This window comes from Polypterus senegalus, chromosome 15 (genome assembly GCF_016835505.1).
Source record: "Polypterus senegalus isolate Bchr_013 chromosome 15, ASM1683550v1, whole genome shotgun sequence".
Classification (NCBI taxonomy): Eukaryota; Metazoa; Chordata; class Cladistia; order Polypteriformes; family Polypteridae; genus Polypterus; species Polypterus senegalus.
Genome location: NC_053168.1, coordinates 113,990,084 through 114,009,590, shown reverse-complemented (window position 1 = coordinate 114,009,590; position 19,507 = coordinate 113,990,084). Strand labels below are relative to the sequence as shown.

Sequence of the window (19,507 nt, the reverse complement as noted above, 5' to 3'; positions counted from 1 at the left end):
TTACCCCTTTCCCAGCCCCCAGAGTACAAAAGAGAGGCGGTATAATGCTGCATATGATCTTGTGCTCCGAGTTGTGGAGGACAGCCAGACACCTCTGAATGCAGGAGGTGGGGGTCTTGACGCAACAGGTGGGAGCTGCTCTACCAACCAATGAATTCAATGTGACTGAATGAATATGTATGAGGTTCATTAGCATGCTCCATATATGGATGTTTCAAAGCAGCATTTGAGAAATGTTTATGCAGACATATTTACAAGGTGTTTGTGATTTATAAACGGCAATTTGTGCAGAGATGTGCATACGCTTGGTTTTAAAAATCTAATTTTTTTTCTTGGCATGCCCATGTTTTCATGCTTGAATCCATGCAAAGTTTTATAAATGAGGTCCTAGTGCCCTGACCCCCAGTTATTTTTGGTTGTATTCAGCAAGGATTTGTATAGACATGTGCTTGTGGCTCTCCTACCTTCTCCATGACCTTTGGATGGTGGCAGCTGCTTGATTCTTCTTCCTGAACAGCCCCTTCCGGGCCCGCTCTTTTTCAACAACTTGCAACCTGACTTCCAGAGGAACCAGTTCAATGCTTGAGTTCTGCCAAGGCAATAGGGCAGCAGCACTGTGGTCTCTGGGTAAGGAGTGGTCTTCTGATTCCACTGTGTTCGCATGACGTGCAGAACACAATACTGGGGTTTGACTCCTTGGAACTGGGGATCGGGAGGCTGATGGCTCATTGGCACGGCAGTACATGTTGGCAGGTACTTTGGCACTCCCTGGTCTGCTGGAGCCCGCAGGTGAATGGCGCCCCATATTCAAGCCTTTAACACCCTCCCTAAGTGACCCTGGTTCACTCGATGACCTTGGGCTTCTGTAGTATCCTGGGGGACCAGATGTTTCTCTCCCTTTTCTATCAATGTTCTCATGGTGTGCTGTTCTTTCAGGCAGTAGTGAGGGATGACTGGTGACTTTTTGGGAACGTGATGAAGCTGAACAGGAAGATGTGGGGCAAATGATGTCACTGTGAACCGCTTGATATTCTGGACTCTTGTGTTTGCCTCTTTTGGACTCTATGAGGAAAAATAAAGAAGAATATGAAGAAGCACATTTAAGAATGCTGGCATCATTAATAGTGCTTACCAACCGTTTGGTCATCGGTTTCCCACTTGCTTCATGCTAAACATGCCAGAGGCAACAGAACATGTCTCTGAAGAGGCAGGGGTCTCCAGCCTCCATTGAATGATCCTTTTTCAAATGTGCTACTTAGACAAACAACTGAACGTAGCTTGAGTCTTGTGTGAAATTTGTTCATCATGCCGATTAAGTGGATGAAAAGTTTGGAACTAAGTGAGTTAACTTAATAAATTAAATAAATATTTTAAATTTCAACTGTGCCATTGTGATGAAGGCGGTGCACCTACAGGAGGAATTACATGGACACTGCTTCCATTACTGAAACCGCTTCATTTGGTTAAGGTCTAACAATGGATTGTTTGTTTGACAAAAGCTTCAACCAGAAATCCTTTTGAATTTTGTATTCTGTTAACTCATATATTCGCCTATTAATTACTTATTCAATTTAAAGTTTTATTTAGAATCAGCATAACAGAGGCAAACTCAACACATTCCTAATGGATAAGCGATATAAACCAGACAGTAACTGAAGAGGGTTGTCTTCTTTTCCAGCTAATGCTGCGAGTCTGCTCGTGGAACTAAGAATTGAGCCACCAGGACAGAGAATGAAGATCATCACCTTAAAACTGACACAGCTGTAAGAGTCCAGGTTGTATAGTTTATGTTGTACCCCTGCCTGTGCTCCTGTTTATGGTATTACTGTATAGGTTTAGATTCTGTCAAACTGAAGAACAGTTTGCCTGCACTGCATTCCATTTTTGGTTCCTCATTTGGGAATTAAGAGCTAATTAATTAATGCCAGGTCAGCAAAGATGAGAAGAGATGCCCTCAACAGATGGGCTGTACGGAGTGTAGTTTCAGGACAAACAGCATCATACGGGCATGGGGACAACTTAGTGGCTGAAGCCCCAACTGCATAGTGGGCACACTATGACTGACGATCTTTGAGTCTAATAAGCAGAATTGTGAACACATACATTAATATTACAATGTGGCGTATGTACTCCCATAAAGCAAAACATTGGAGAAAAGCCAAGCATTTTTTCACAATATTATATATTCTTACTTTTTCATATAGAGAGGTGAAATTTATCATCTAGTTGGAATACGTAATGCTAGTCAGCAGCTATTTATGCTTCAAAAAGGCTTTTGCAGTGAAACATGCTAAGTTGACAATTAATTAGCTACATCTAGTGAATCAAGTGAACTAACTAAATCATTGAGGTCCATCGACTGCTTTTAAAACCTGATAAAGAACTGAATGAAGTGCTTAAGCAGTAACTTAACCTCCTTAGCGTTAGACCTGAGCATCGCTCGGGCTGTAAAAACAAAGCTAAAAGTGTTCCTCCCGACGATCACTTAGGCCAGGGGTGCGCAAAGTCAGTCCCGGAGGGCCGCAGTGGCCGCTGGTTTTTGCTCCAACCCAGTTGCCTAATTAGAAAACAATCCTTGCCAATAATTTAATTTCATGGCTTGTTACTGCTTTAAATTTGCACAAGTCAGGTCATTCTCATATCCTAGATTTTTTTCCTCCTTTCTAAGGATGTCACTCAAATGATATGAAGTCTGAAATGGACGAGTAATTCTCAGTCCTTTACTTTTTTTCTCTTAACTTTCCTTCCAAGTATTTAATTAAACCAAATGGGTGTAAATGGTAATAAGCTAAATGGAGAAATGCTGGTTTCTTTTGTCATTTGCATCTTATTGTTAATAAGGAGCCATTAAAAACCCAAATACAGCTATTTAAGACTGAAATGAGCAATAAAGGATTCAAACCCTTAACAAGCGAGACAATTAAAATGAAGCAGAAGTGTTACTTGAGCAATAAGGGCTTCTTATTAAGCAACTGGGTTGGAACAAAAACCTGCAGCCACTGCGGCCCTCCAGGAATGACTTTGCCCACCCCTGACTTAGGCAATGGTATAGATGCGTCTCACATAATCGTTAGACACTCGGGCTGTAAAAGTGCCAACAGCGTTAGTGCCGAGCGTTGTTTGGGAAACGATATACGCGTGTCTTGTGTAAGTGACAGGCCAGAGTGTAACCCAGGCAATGGTGCAGACACTTCTTCTCCTAGGCTTGTAATGGCGTCTCGGAAGAAACGTTTTTCAGCAGCCCAGGTGCTGCACGGTCATGACAGTGAGATGAGCAGTCGTGACAAAGTGAATTTGTCAATCAGGCTGTGAAACTGAAACAGGCAGTGACATTGAAAGTGATTCTGATGAATCTGAAAGAGACGCTCGTGTCAATCACACTTATGAAGTGTGCTGATCAGTCTGGAAAGAAAATCTGCAAGGAATCACACTACTATTGTCCTGACTGTGACATTGGATTGTGTATTTCACTGTACTTCAAGACATACCACACAAACGACACATTTTGACAGTTTACATGGTATTAGCATTATTTTTATGACTTGTATCATTATTATGCTTTCAACACTTCTGACTTTGTACTTTTAGAGTTTTGCACATTTTACAGTAGAAAGATCAGATTTAATAAATATCTGATTTTTGAAGTCAAAAAATGCAATGCTGTTTTACTTGTTTTTTTCAAGAAAAAAATGCAACACTAAGGAGGCTACTAAAAGGTCATTCACTGGTTGATCAGACTGATTTAATGGCAAATGTAGTCAACCTACTGATTAAATTAATCATCAACTCCTTGAATTAATGATGACAAGAATTGTGCATAGGATGCAAAGTGTAAACACCACCTGGTCAGGGCAGCAGTGCCTCACAGGGTACACACACCACACACACACGGGCCAATTTAGTATCGCCAGTCCATCAGTCTGCTCAGTGAACTAATTATGTAATGACTTTATTAATATTAATAGATTTCAAAGGGTTAAATGTCGAATTACTTAACAAGTGAGATAATTTGTTGACTACCTAATTCATAACTGATTAATTACCTGAATATTTTAGCAGGCAGTCACATAAAATGCTCAATACTAATCCATCCGTGCTGCAAACCTGAACATTCCACGTTGGATTAGTGGAAATACGCGTGCCGCCAGCTGTCAGATGACTACGTAAAATGAGTGTGGCACAAGGGTGGAGGACAGAACAGCTGTTCTGTATGACAGCTTTGACCAAGCCTCTGACGTATGGTAGACATGAGGTCACTGCCACTCCAGGCAGGAGCAGAGACAACCCCTGGGGTGGGTCATCTGCCTTCTAAAGTTTCAACACCTGCCCTTCAACATGACCTGTGCACGGCCTTGTCAGTGTAAAATGGAGAGAAATGAGAGCTTACAACTACAAAACCAAACTGTCTGAAGGGTGGCAAGTGGCACTAGGACTCCAGGTGTATACGAGATATGTGCCTTGTATCTTCTTACCTTTGTTCTGTACAGGAGCTGGATGGCTTCTCTCAAGCCTGCTCAAGGATGGTTTCTTGACCTCTGATGTCTTACTGCAGCCATGCAGCATGCCGTTGCTGTCCCTCACATGCCCACTTTTCACTGCCATACTCAACCTGTCCTCAGGCAACAATGACTCCTTCACTTGGCTTTCATCATCTAGTGGTGATGTGGCTTTCAGCTTCTGCTCATTCTTGGGAAGACCTGGTGTTTTGCTAGGTCTGTCACTCTGGGACAGTGAGGGCAATTTTGGTGGGAGGTTACCGATGGACGAGGAGTGGGTTTTCTGAGGCCTTTCATTCACTCCAGCTGTAGACTTTGAATGCTGTTCATTGCCTGGTTGGCACAGAGTTTCTATGCGCCTCTCACTGTTGGGTCTAGGCGGGAATCGTGGACTGCCCTCGTTGTGCACCGGAGACAGAGTCTCACAAACTCTCTTGCTATTGGGTTGGCACTGGGATTTTGAGCGTCTCTCACTGTTTGATGGAGGCCGAGCTTTCAGAGGTTTATCGCTGTTGATTAGAGTTGCGCTTTTGCAGCCCCTATCACCACCTGTTTGAGAAAGGCTTTGGGACAGATGGTTTCCTGAAGACAATGGGGTCTGTGACCTCACTTTTGCACACTGCTGATCGGCCTCTTTTCTCTTGCTTTCTTCTTTTTTCCTAAGAAAAAAGACATTTAGACGTCAGTTTTCCATTCCATTCATGCCCTTGCAGTTTCATTGACTACTGTGAAATGAACAGAGAACCAGAGGAGGGGATAATGGTGTGTCAATGATCTCACACCTTCACTTTGGAGACTGTGGTGGGCTTCATTAGCCTCGTGTTTCAAGAGACACAACAATGAACACACCAAACCATGCAGTGTTTTTCATGAAAACTTCAAACTAAAGACCCCTCAAAAGCATTTGATCGGAGCAGCACACGTTATAAAATTGATTTTGAATTTCAAAAAAGTTTTGTTAAGGTGGTGAACAATGCAAAAGAAGGGCAAAAGTGTCTTTACTAAAAGAAGTGCAGCGAATGACACTTAATTCGGAGTCCATCAGAAATCATGGCTGCTGCTCTTTGAACAGACACACGTTTGTAATACTGTGCAGCCACAGTCATGCTTGAAACCGCTTGCATGACTGGAAATTCTTTTGTGTTTTAGCCATAAAATGCAGATTAAATGCAAATTTAATGTACAGTCATGTGAAAAAGTAAGTACACCCCATGAAATGTTTTCCCTATTTTAACACATATCAAAATCTAATCTTCATTTAAACAGTAACTTTAGATAAAGGCGAGGATCTACTGGCATAATGTATATCCAGGGTCATTCTCAAGACTAAGAACAAGTGTACTGCCGGGAGAGCGGCATTGGTCTTGCATGTGAATGTAGAAGTAACGTCTTCTTCCAAGCATTGCTATACCGGGTGTTAATTGTATTCAATGACATGATTTAAGGTACTCATCTGTTTAACAGCAGTTTGTCGAAAGGGGTACGACAGCGTGACAACGAAGAAGCACATTACAGGACTGTAAGAAGTGTGTAAGTTGATGTGGTAGCTCTAAATCTGACCAGTATATGTAAAGAACAGAAGAAATTTGTATAATACGAGAGGAGACCATCCAGTCCATTGGGCTCGTTTGTTTAGCTAATAGTTCACCTGTCCCAACATCTCATCCAGACGCTTCTTAAAGGTTGTCAAGGTTTCTGCTTCAACTAAATGTCTCACTAGGTTGTTCCAGATTCCTACAGCTCTTAATCTAAAGATGTGCTTCCTGGCTTCAGTTTTAAAAGTCACTAAAGTCCTCAGATACACAATTCATCACTTAGTGAGAAGAACTCTGCAGGATGTGCTTGATCAATGGCTTTGAGGATTTTGAAGACCTGGATGAGGTGTCCATACGGTCCTCTTCAGTTAATTCTCCGAATCTGTTGGACCAGACCGGACCAGAACTGCACGCAGTACTCCAGATGTGACCTCCCTAGGCATTATATAGTGGGATCAGAATGCCCCTCCATGGATATTCAAAGGGTATTCAAAGTGATTGTGTCTCATGATGGACACAGATGACTAGTTTTACCCATCGCACACAGAGCTTTCCAAATCAGTCTTTTCCTATAAAAGAAATATTTTTTTTCTTTTTCAGTATACAGTACCTTTCCCAATGAGCACTATCACAAAGTTCTTTCCAAAGCTGCTAATTTTTATAACAGCGTACTTCACAAAACAGTACTCCTTTATTTTAAACTGTATGTCTCACAGTGAGCCATTTTGCAAAATTGTATATCTAGCCTTTCATGGAAACCTCAAGTGGGAGCCATTGGGTGGCTTTTCAGAATATTCAATGTGAGACCCGTCATAAAATACTTCAAAAAAGGATCTGGTCTTTCCTTACGTACAATCTGATGATCACAAACTCATTTTAAAATTCCTACCGTACCATCCACGGCGAGTTCTATTATCACAAAACCTCAATCTCGGTTTCACTCAGTAAATTTCTTTTACTAGTCCTATCACATAGTGACTTTCACATTGAGGTTTGTAACATTTGTGGACTGCCCGACTTTTACAGTTACTCTTTTTGTCACATTTGTGTACAAATGTAATGCCATGTTGCACTGTGTGTGTATTAACAGTACAGAAGGTGAAGGAGCCAAGGACGATATGGAGAGGGGACAGACGTAGTGAAAGAGCCACGGTAGTCGGGCATGCAGTAGGAGAAGAGGTTTGTACAGAGCGCAGCGAATTCTTACCTGTCTGTAACGTACAACTGTTGCTGTGCTACTAGATTAAACAGATTGTATAGAGCAGGGTCTGGACGTATGGTCATATTTTTAAATTCACTTTTTATTTATTTGATTATGCCTAACCCAAGCTAAGCTTAAAAAATGAAGGCAGATGTCATGCAGTGAGATGCTGCAGATAAAGCCAGTCCTAGAGCAGGCCATCTGGGTTGTACACAATGGCCTAAGTGACTTCCAAGTCTCTGTCCCTTTCCAGCAGTACAGTGTTGGTACTGGACACTCATCCTGTCACCTAATGGTGACGGCTGCGAAAGCTTTAACAAGCAGATCCTGTTGTGCCGTGGAATTAGCGCTTGACAGCGCGAGACGGTGGCGATGGTTGTCAGCACATTAGCTCCAAGTGCGGCCAATGACAGGTTAGTTATGTAGCGTGTCATCATCAGTTCACATGATTCATGTCAACGTCGGCTCATGTCAGCTCAGTGTGGTGCGTCTGAAGAAAGACGTAACTTTATCTGTCAAGAGTCATCTGATCGCCCCCGCCTTTGCAGGGCACACTGATCGAAGCTGAGGGCCGATGCAGACGCAACATTGATCCAGTGGGGTGTGTTGGGGGAGGGGGGTGCGTCAGGCAGAGCTGCACTTCTGCATCCCCTCTGGTGCTGATGAGAGCAAATCGTTTCAAATAAAACAACTGACATAATAGAGACAGACTGCAACTGGTGGGCTCATACAAGCTATGGATTTTACTGACTGCGCTCCCCCTGGCACTCGCCGCTGCTTGTCATCTGACAAATGTGCTGTCTTATCTTTGATGCTACAAGATCACCCCGACACCAATTCACCCAGGAATTTACTGTACTGCTGGGGTTTGCCATATTGTATCTAATTTAAGGAAAAACAAGAATTTGCTGTTACAGATTATGCAATCTACAGTAAGTCATTAGGGGGAAAAAATGAAAACAATTATTTTACACATCAGTTAGGAGGCGACTCTCTTCTAAATAAAGGCATAAAAAGTGAAATAATAATCTGCTTTCTAATTTTATAACATCTGGTGATGGAGTTCACTGGAGTTAGCACAATATAAAATAAAGAATAGAATATTAAGATCAGAAGATGGCAACATAAGGATTAACAGGTACAGAGCTCTGCAGTTGTGCTGACAACAGATGATGCAACATAAAGATTGATGGACTAATTTACAAAGCACATTTACTGAAGTCCTCACAATAAATTATACCGTGATATGTCATAATTTAGACCAATAAAATGATAAAAAGCTATACGACGGGGGGAAAAAAAAATGAGAGGTACAATATAAAATATGAACTGGTCAGGAAGGATCCTCTTACTCTTTACAAATGGAGCGATATTAACCAGAGATTGATTGGGTGAGAGCGAGAGGAAATCCAGCAGTCGCCAAAGGCTCAGTAAGGTCTGCCATTGATGTCCACAGCCAACCAAGAAACAAGGAGATGGGCTTTTAAAGGGGGGTGTCTGTGGATTAAGATTAGCAGAAAATAAACAAGATCAGGCTCCTATTATTATTGGGAATGAGGTGGTAGACGGAAGAATTGGAAAGGTGCTACATCAGAGAAAGAGATAGTCATTAAAATGAAACACTCCATAGCATAGCTATGTGTATGAACCTGCGGCTCTGAGAAACACTATGATAGATATGAAAGGCATTATATAATATACAGATGTAAATGGCTCAGTTTAAAAGGCAATGTCTGCAGAATAACAGCATGAAGGAAGTGTGGGATGGAATGAAGATCATCAATGGCTGCAGCTCCAAGCAGGGTGCCTCCATCGAGAGAGACGTGGAGAGAGCAAACCAGATAACAAGTTTGACCACCCTAACCCACTCTCACCTCGGAGTTCTGCACCCTCCACCCATCCTTCTGCTGATACCAACCACAATTACAGCAGCCCAGGCGAGCAGAGAGCTGAGGAGACTTTGTGATTGACAGATATGAACGATACCACACAGTCAGTGTGAAATGAGCTACATGATAGATACAGTAAAGGCGAACATGATCGATATTATAGTCCTTGTGCAGTTTTAAATGATCATAAACTCAGTCTGCAAAGGACATTATGAAGAATGCTTCATTTATATTACTGTAGTTTGATAATAAATCTGTAACATTTTAATATTTTTTAATTTGTTCATTGCTGTCAGTGTTGGGCAGTTTTTCAAATGACAAAATTCCCTAACACATGGACTGGAAGAAGGGGACCGATGATCTCTTGGCCACCGCGACCCCCAGATTTGAGCCGTTTGGGTTTCTTTTTGTGCGGACATGTAAAGAATACTCATTATTCAACTAAGCCTCATTCTTTAGATGAACTGCATGACCAGGATCACTAATGGGATTCAGGGAATTGCTGAAAATCAACTGGCAAACGTATTTGTAGAACTTCAGAATCACATCACGCTTCATATACGTAATGATGGTGCACATGTTGACAATTAAAGATCTCAGGAATACATTGATACAAAAATGTAATCAATTCTTACACTTGCCCTTTTTTTCTTTTAAAGATTCACTGTATCATGTATAAGACTGAAGTTATGATTATTTAAAACTGAACAAGAACTTTATAATGACCCTGCACCTACTGTATAAGACCACAATAAGATTGATACAAAAGGCATTATATAATAGCGACATGTGAAAGGCACTGTATGGTAGACAGACACAGGTATATGGCGAGCGCTCTACTTGACAGACAGAGCACATAACACCAATCACATGCCTACATTTTCATTGCCATTTCACACATGTTGGCAGGCAGACTGCAGACAGTGTTTGGTGGGCCATGACTAATTTGTCCATTCATGGCCATTATGTAAAGCCATGTTACACAAGTAAACTTTCACTGGTCCTGTTTCTGCCCTACAATGTTTATCATGTGATCGAATAAATCACCCTGTGTCAGTAAAGTGAATTGGCGAGAGTGAAGGGTCAAAGTTCATGATACAGACCCAGGACCCGACTGCTAGGACAACCTTCTAATGTATTCCCATCACAAAGCCACGCCAGTACGGTCTGTTAAGTGCTGTCATGTGCTCGAGTGCTGTCATGTGCTAGTGCCCAGGAGTTGCCAGCCTACATTGCTCTCATTTTTCTTTTATTATTATTTCCACTGTTGGATTCTAGCCAACTTGTGACCCACGAGGGTGAGAAGGGGACAATCCCCTCAGGGCTCTAGCAGGCATGTCTGAGGCATACATAAAAAGTAACAGGACCGACATTTCTGCAAGTGAAAGCACAACAATTGTTTCTTGGAGTTGAGGTCACGAAGGCTTCCCTTGACCTCCTGAAGAGATGGGGGGCTGAGGGAGGGTCATTAACTGGTGACGGTTTGTGCTTCTTAGTTGTGTAACCACAGTAAAAGGCACGAGAGGGAATCACTGACAATTACCTCCTTTATAAACTGATTCTAACTCACTTCAGAATGGAACCGAGGATGCTGGTCTCTCGTACATTTCATGAAGATCTTTAGAAGGTCCACAAAAATCTGACACTGTTTTATTAGGGAGGCATTTAAGTAACAAAAGTGTAAAATATGTGTGGCCTCCTAAGCCAGGGAGAACGTCAGGGCTATTTAGCCCGAGTATGCGGGGGCCCTGCTGTGGAACAATCAAGAATCTGCACGGGGCAATTATTGCAGTTTTTTGGTGAGGACTCGAACGACTTAAGGTTAAGTCACGTTAAACGTGGTTTTCAGTCGTAGCCTTCATTAACATAATCTTAGTGAGTGGCTGCTAGTGTGACATGCTCAGCGACTCTCTCCAACTAGTCTACGGCTTGCCTCGATAAAATCAAAAGGTTTAATGTCCTCTTTAGTCTCGGGGCGAGCTCAGTGTGTATAAGAGCGGACAACCAATGAATTCTCATCAGGAAGTACAATGCACATAACGCAGCAACAAGGAGTCAAGGACCAAGGTTGTTTTGGACCTCATAAACAGAAGAGAAGCTCGTCTGTCTGAAGTCTTGTGTTGTAAATATTGAGACAGAATGGAAAAAAAGAAAAACAAATGGTGGCTGGCTGAGCTCACCAACGCTGTTACCCTTTTTGTACAAAACTGGTACTGATTGGCAATGCGCTGTTGACTGTCACAAAAAGGGGAAAGCACGACTGTAATGGAAAGTCGGCACAAAGTCACTAAATTTGACATGTTATGTAAACTGACATGGTCTGGCGGCAAGATCAGCAAGTCTCACGTATCTTACAACTAGAAGATGCGTATTGCGATATTAGCTTCAGATTCAGTGATGAAATAGACTAACATGGGGTGCTGGAGTTAACAGGATTAAATTAGATTGGCATCTCCGCATCCACACTGGCCACAGTTACGCTGAAGGAGCAATACATGTCACAACTGATAGCTGTAAGTGTGCTGGGTACAGTTAGGGTCTCAATTGTAAGGTACTTACAAGTTTCTTTTCTTGTTTGTTTATCCCAAGTCCCCAAAGTAAAGTCATTTAGTTAACCAAAAATATTTATTGTGAAAACCCACCAGCCCTTTTCCTTTTAGCCTAGCACTTCTTACTTTGCAGCATCCTTGCGCAGTTGCTCATGTTTCATCAGGAGCTTCTTGCGTTCCTGGAAGGCTTTGCGCACCTTATAGCCCTTGTATATGGCTTGGATCTTGAAAGCAGCAATGTCCTGTATGGCGGCAATAGAGAGAGCTCCATGCTCCAGCATGAACTGGATCACCTCATGGTGCTCCCCGAGGAGAGCGTAGTCCAGAGGGGTGTACCTGCAATAGGAAGAAGGAGAAAGCACGGACATCATGAGCCTCCAGCAGCTTTGTGGTTATTTGGTGAGTTACTCCAAATCCATCCTCTGCTGTAAACTGAGCAGAATTTGTCAAGACCAATAGCAACATAGTTTATAGACCAACTCTCAATGTTTCTGAAGTCTCTTTGTCTATTTAGTCATAGTTGCCCATCAATTGAAACAGCAATTAAACATAATGGCATTAAACATTGACAAGACTTTTCTGTAGCATCTAGGAGGAGAGAATTTCAACTCAGAGGCAGAAATGTTTAGTCAATAAGGGTGAAAGTAGGCCATTGGCATTCTCAAAAAGTGTGGGGGTGACATGCTCACCAGAGAAAAGGAAGGAGGACAACCTCAGTGCAGAAGAGCCGCTCTGTTGGCATTAATGTGAAGGGCTACTTCTGTAATTTGTTGTGTTGTACAGTATGTCTACTGTACTGTTACGGTCATCAGTCCGGGCATACTAACTATTCTAATATGAACAGGTGACTGCCTCAAAAGGCAAGTTATTTTGCTTTCGAATTGCCGCTACAATCATCTTGCAAGAAAGCACAAAACACATCAACTACCTTTCTTCATTGCTTTCCATCTGATTGGGGAAAGCATTGTATCCCAGGAGGAGCTTGACAGCATCGAGATAGCCGTTGTTACAAGACCAGTGCAATGCCGTCTTCCCCTGAAAATGGGGGAAAAAGAAAATCCATATCAGAAAGACTTGGTTACTTTCTAGCTTACTCAGCCAAGAAGCGTAAAATGTGAATTCCAGTCTTCTTCTTGCTTATATGTTATGAAGGCTAAGAGGGAACCAGGAAGGTAATTGATACATTAGCCGGGACCAGCTAGCCATGACGAGTGAAAGGAAACAAACAATCAACACTAGCTGGTTAAGTTAAGAAACTAGAGTGCTGATTTGTGAGAGCATGATAACTAGACTCTGGGGAAATGTACAGTTGTGAATCTAACAAGTATGGCATTCTGTGGACTAACAGAAAAAAAATTAATATGCATTCATTCGTACAATTTCATCACTCACAGAAAGGAAATTATATTATACAGTACACATAGCTACTCCACTAAGGAGCATTGGTAGGTCATTATGGTCACATGAACAGAGTACGTGCTAATCGACACACAACACGTCACCTCGCGGTGCCCTAATTAGCGAGTATAATCACCTTAACTCAAAACATCGCTCTTCCTTAACTGAATAATCATAATTTATTGCCACTTTTTTACAGATCAATAAGAAGATAAGTTAAATAATAATGCTGTTGTAATATTGCAAGTTTATGAACTGTAAGAAATGCTCTATTGCTGTGCTTCCCAAACTCGGTCCTGGGGACCCACTGGGACTGCAGGTTTTTGTTCCAAGCGGATTCACAATCGGTGATAATAATCGATAACAACTGATCTCATTAAATTAGCTGGTGTTTTTTACTCTTCTCTTATTCTGCATTCAGAAAAACACACCAGTAAGGTTTTTACATTTATAAGACATTTAGAAATATTTCTTATTTTTTTCTAAAGCTATAAATGCTTAACCCTCTTTTGTTATTTCCTATTATTTTCCCCTTTTCCTGTGTAGTTTGCTCCCTTTATTTAACCCAAACAGTGACAGCAGCACAGCAGACACCCAGGATGATGAAAGCAGCAGCGACTTCAGTGTCAGACCCGCTAAATAGCAAATAATGAATTAAATAACCAGAACACCTGGAAAAGCAGAATGAAAGTTAGGTGGAAAATACTGTTAACGACTTAAACTACATATATATTCCCCATAGAACTGCTTATTACATTTTAATAAAAATCTTCCAGACTTAGTTAACACACTTAATTAAGTTAAGAGTCCAATGAAAAATGGAAGTTGGTTGGAAAAAAAGCCTGCAGCCACAGAGGGTCCTTGGGACCAAGTTTGGGAAGCGCTGCTATAGTTTAATTCAATGTTAGAACCTAGAAAGAAAAAATGTTAATCTAAGGTACTGATCTGATGAACTTTAGCTTTTGACATTTTACATTAACAGTAAAACACTATAAATTGTATCATCACACACTGAATATTAGTAGGCAGGACATCGTTACACAGTTAGCCGACATCCATCTTTAGACGAGGCCACACACACTGGACACTTTGGACTCGCACTCCCTGTTTCTGTCATATCAACACACCCCGCACGAAGGCAGCGTGGACACAACACTCTCAGGATCTCCTGATCTGCTCAGAGCCTACAGTTATCCAGCAGCTGCCACCATGTTCTGACATTTGTCTTTCATAATAAGTAACACATTTGCAAGAGTAAACACATCTCCAACTTTTTGAAAACTCCCATAATCCACTCTTCCACCTGCTCCTCAACGTGATGCCCGCTAATTACCGTTTTTCATTTGTGTGTTTGAAGAAGTGGCAGCTGAGACAATAACCCTTTCTTACTAATGGCTGCTTGAGATGCAGGATTCACTTTAGCTTTAAGTATTAACTCCGAAATATCCGCATACATTACCTGAAGTGGCTCTCCCCAGACCACGGCCATGGAAGTATTTTGCAGTTCAGGATTTGTCACTTTGTGCCACACTAATTGTGGTAATTCATTTCAGTTAAGGTGGTTGTATTTGGTGCGCCACTGTATAAACAAGACAGACTGAGTTGGTGAGAACCGGAGCTGACAACCCCCCTACCCCTCAGTCGCCATTAGGGTATGCTGAGAAGCAGTAGATTCACGGTGTCTGCTACAATGACGGGCCGACTCCAAAACTGCTCAAAGCAAATAATGCTAATAAAGTGTTCAAAATCAGAACGGAAAGTACTGCTGGCGCCAGCAAAACAAGACCTGCCTGGAGTTTTACGTGCTTCTAGGCCTTGCAAACGCAGGGGAGCCGTTTTAGGGGACTGAAGTTGCATGATTATTGCTGCTACCTACAATTAACTGAAACTACCAGAAATATAAGCTTATTAGAAAGAAATGGAAATAAAGCTATCACTACAAAAGAACTGGAGCTTGGGGCAAGTGGGAAGTTCAGATGAATCAAACCAAGAAAACAGAAGCAGCCTTACATTTACTATGAATTTACTGAAAACAAATCAGTTCAACACTAAGAAAGATCCAAATGCCACTTGTTGTGTCAAGTCAATATCTGTAGTTGCACTACTCTCAAACTTAGAGGTGGATATTATAGTCATGGCGACTTCAACTGCCCAACTATTAAGTGCGACAATCTCTCAAACAGTTGAACACAAGAACTGGGGGCTCATAGACGCATTCAGGGACTTTTTAACACAGTATGCTGACGCACCAAAGAGAGGAGAAGCCCACCTGTAGTGCGTGCTTCCTGATAATCAGGGCGCAATTCTGGGGGCAGATGTTGAACCACCAAGGGTCTAGTAACCATAATATACTGCAGTACATTTCACAATGTTTAGACAAAGCACGTGTTAAAATTCACAAGGTGTTACGTTTATCTTTAACAGGGCACATTTAAGCAGATGTGACAAAGTTTAAAAATAGCTTGACCCAGTTTACCTTTAAGAGTAGAGAAAGTTCAAGACCAATTTTAAAGTATTTTTTATTTATTTGATTTTAGTTTAATTTGATTGTATGGAATGTTATATGCTTTTAATAAATTCAATATAAAAAAAAATTAAAGTATTGTATGTACAGTGCAGGACAATTTTAGCAACAGTTAAGGATTTAAACAGAACTCTATAAGGAAAAATAAGGAGTCAGCAAAGAAGCGCAAAGGTCAGGTCAGGGAGCAAGCACTGGTACAGCGTGTTATCGCACCCACCACATGACGACACAGCTCGGGATTCTGGTTGGCAACCAACCCCCTCTCCCCCCATAGGCAGATATGCGGTCCAATCCCACCCTCCAGAAATGACCCTCTATCTGCCGCAGCTGGGTGTTACGTGGGTGTCCCCTTGGCCTGGTCCAGATGCTCAGGTCATGCAAGCCAGATCACCCTCGGGGGGAATCGCGCCACATGGCCATAATGCCTTAACTGACACTCCCTCACAATGCAGGTAATGTGCCTCATTCGGGACTCCATGAGAAACCGCTCATTGGACACAAACTGAAACGAGAGGTACCCAAGGATTCTCCGAAGACACACAGTACCAAAGGAGTCTAGTCTTCATCTCAGGTCACTGGATAGCATCCATGTCTCGCAACCATACAGCAAGACATGAAGCACCAGGACTCTAAAGATTTGGACCTTTGTCCTTTTCCATAGATATCGGCAGCACCACACACCCCTTTCCAGCAACCTCATTACCCACCACATTCTCCCAAACCGTCTACTGACTTCACAGGAAGAGATATCAGAGACATAAATATTGCTGCCCAGGTAAGTAAACCTCTCGACAAGTTCGACATTCTCTCCTCAGACAGACACACTGCTGATGGCTGTGCCCCAGAGGTCATTAATGTCCTGGATCTTGGTTTTTATCCAGGACACTCACAAGCCCAGACACTCAGACTCCTCGCTCATTCTCTCAAGTGCCCCGATCACAGCCTCCATTGACTCTGTGAAGATCACAGCATCGTCTGCAAAGTCAAGATCCGTGAATCTTTCTTCACCAACAGATGCCCCACAGCCGCTGGACCCCACGACTGTGTCCAACACCCAGTCCATACAAGCATTGAACAGAGTGGGAGCAGAACACACTCCTGATGAACCCCAGAATCAACTGGGAAAAACGGAGAGGTTCTACCTCCACTCTGCACAGCACTCAAAGTACCAGTGTACAGGCCGGCCATGATATCCAGCAACCTCGAGGGGATCCTGTGAACCCACAGGATTACCCACATGGCAGCTCAATAAACTCAGGCGAACGTCTTAAGAATATTGACAAAGGCTACAAAGAAATTCTGCCGATATTCGCATTTGAGCTCCATGAGAAGCCTCAATGCCAGGATGTGGTCGATGGTAGATTTCTTAGGCATAAAACAACAACAACATTTATTTATAAAGCACATTTTCATACAAAAAGTAGCTCAAAGTGCTTTACATAATGAAGACTAGAAAAATAAAAGACACAGTAAGAAAATAAAATAAGTCAACATTAATTAACATCGAATAAGAGTAAGGTCCATTGGCCAGGGTGGACAGAAAAAACGAAAAAAAACTCCAGACGGCTGGAGAAAAAAATAAAATCTGTAGGGATTCCAGACCATTAGACTGCTCAGTCCCCTCCGACTCCCCTCCAGACTACTCCAGTTGCTGGTAGCTGGTAGGTTAGCAAGTGGTCACGGACCCGATCCTAGCAAGTGCCTTGCCCGGCACTGAGAGCAGTGTTATCCCCCTGAAGTTGCCGCAATCCAGGCGACCACCTTTCCCTTTCCAGATAGGGCCGACAAGTTCCATTTTCCAATCAGTTGGGATGACGGCAGTCTCCCAAATAGAAACAAAGATTGCTTGCAACGCCAGGAGGACAGCCTTACCACCAGCCTGGAGAAGTTTACCCGGGATACCACAGATCCTTTTAGTGAGAATGGGTGGTTCGCAGCTAACTGAAGGATCATCCTCAAGAACCATGAACCCAGAGATATCCAATGTCCTACCCAGAGGTTCAGCTTTAAACAGATGGTCAAAGTAGCCAGCACAGCGAGTCAAAAGTACAGTGTCATCTGTTAAGGGCAGTTCCATCAACCACCCTGACTGCGACTTTCCGAGGAACAGATTCGGATGTGTGTAATGCTTGCATTCCTCTGTAAGCAGGACGTGGGTCATTTGCTCACAGATTCCTCTAACAAACGCCTCCTTATCTGCCCTCAAAGGCCTTGCAGCTCCTCAGTTCAGGCCGGAGTTGCCATCAACCATGCGCTGCAACTCCACTCGATAATATCCAGGATTCCCTGCGAGATGAAAACACCTTCTTCTGGGAACGCTGGTAACACCAACACAACCCTCAGCAATCATCAGAGTCTTGTCACGAAAGGTCTCGCACATCACATTAGGATCAGCAGTCGCACCCAAGACCATAAGGTCCTCACACAAACTGCATGCAAACTCGTTAGAAACGGCCTGACCTTGGAGTCTGGTCAGGTCCAGCCTCAGCTTCCTTGTAGGTGGGTGCCTACTGAACCTATGCTGGATCTTCAGAGCAGCAACAAGAAGTTTGTCAGAATTCACAAACTGGGCACCTGTACAGCCTGCAGGGTTTGTGAAAAGGAAGCAAATTTACTGAAAATAAGCTGAAATAAAGAGAAAAGAAATCAGTGGCCTAAGGACTACAGCAATAGTAAAAAAAAATCTAAATAAAACAACAGAAACTTACACATCAAGCACACAAATTTGCCTTTGTAGAGCTTCCAGCATCAGTGCCAGTGGTCACATTTTAGTCACCCATGACCAGAGGAGTGTCACCTCGTGGGCACCCATCAAAGTTGCGAATAAATTGTCTCCCTCACTGTGGTGGGAGCATATACTGTACTGAGAAAACAGACAAAGCACCCAGAGAGTGCCTTAATCTGAGTCTCATAATGTGCTCGTTCAAAAGAGTGACACCATCAGAAGGAGCAGATCCACCACAGCAACAGCTACTCCCCGAATATGAAAGCCATCAGAACAACCAGACCAATAAAACGTGTACCCACCTACAGAGATCTGGCCAGTCCTAGGTCGGTGCACCTCAGAGAGTGCCACCACTGAAATCCCGAGTTTAATAAGCTCCTCCAACAGCAGAGGAAGATGAGCATCATACCAGAGAGACAAGACGTTCCACGTGCCTACCCGGACATGCCACCTCAAATTGGGACCATGTGTGCTACCGTGCAGCGGATGACGCCTCAGCATAATACCAGTTCGAATCCCCTACAGGCCTGACCCCATTGGCTCTGCAACAGTTTTGACTTTTCTGGGGATGAGGCTCCCGAGGACTTCCCCCCCATCTCCTTCTTATGGGTGGCTACTGCAGAGCTACCTCCGCGGAGAGCAGAAAGTAGTCCCGTCTGTCGTCTCAGACATGATTTCCTTGCAAGTTGGAGGACCGCCTGCAGGATGGATGCAGTTTAACGTCATACCCAGGACACAAAGAAGTGTTAAGAAAACAATATTATTCCAGCGCAAACTGTAGGGATTTTAAGGGCATTAGTTAAAAGGTTAACAGGATTTTGGGAAAGTTCAAAGGCATTTAGAGAGAAATTTGTGGAAAAGGTCCAGAAACATTTTTTTACCGTTTTAGTAGTAAAATGAGAATCTTGGAGGAAGTGTATGAGGAACAGGAAGGGTGAACTAAAATTTACTGATAACAAGATAGTAAATGCTCTAAGCTTAAATGTTTCTGAAGTTTACACATGTGAAGAAGTTGATTACCTCCCACCAGCTACAGGGACTACTAAGAAGGTGGTTAGTGGTTTGGAAATTGAAAACAGAGAAAAATGCAGCTTAGATTAAAAAGGCTAAACACCAAAGGGCTGATGTTATCAAATGTTACCTCATTACCTGAATGGTGATCCAAACAACTATAGGCCAGTAAGCTGAGC

General features: G+C 42.7%; 1 protein-coding gene across 3 annotated transcripts in view; it reads right to left on the bottom strand.

The window, feature by feature from the left end:
* The window catches only part of invs (inversin), a 202,741-nt gene that overhangs the window by 8,914 nt on the left and 174,320 nt on the right, over positions 1 to 19,507 (bottom strand). For all 3 annotated transcript variants that reach the window (XM_039737489.1, XM_039737491.1, XM_039737490.1), the window contains 4 exons: positions 12,599 to 12,705; positions 11,797 to 12,006; positions 4,473 to 5,155; positions 465 to 1,062 (listed from right to left, as the gene is read on the bottom strand). In XM_039737489.1, the coding sequence (XP_039593423.1) occupies positions 465 to 1,062; positions 4,473 to 5,155; positions 11,797 to 12,006; positions 12,599 to 12,705 (1,598 nt within the window). The remainder of the gene's footprint in view (positions 1 to 464; positions 1,063 to 4,472; positions 5,156 to 11,796; positions 12,007 to 12,598; positions 12,706 to 19,507) is intronic.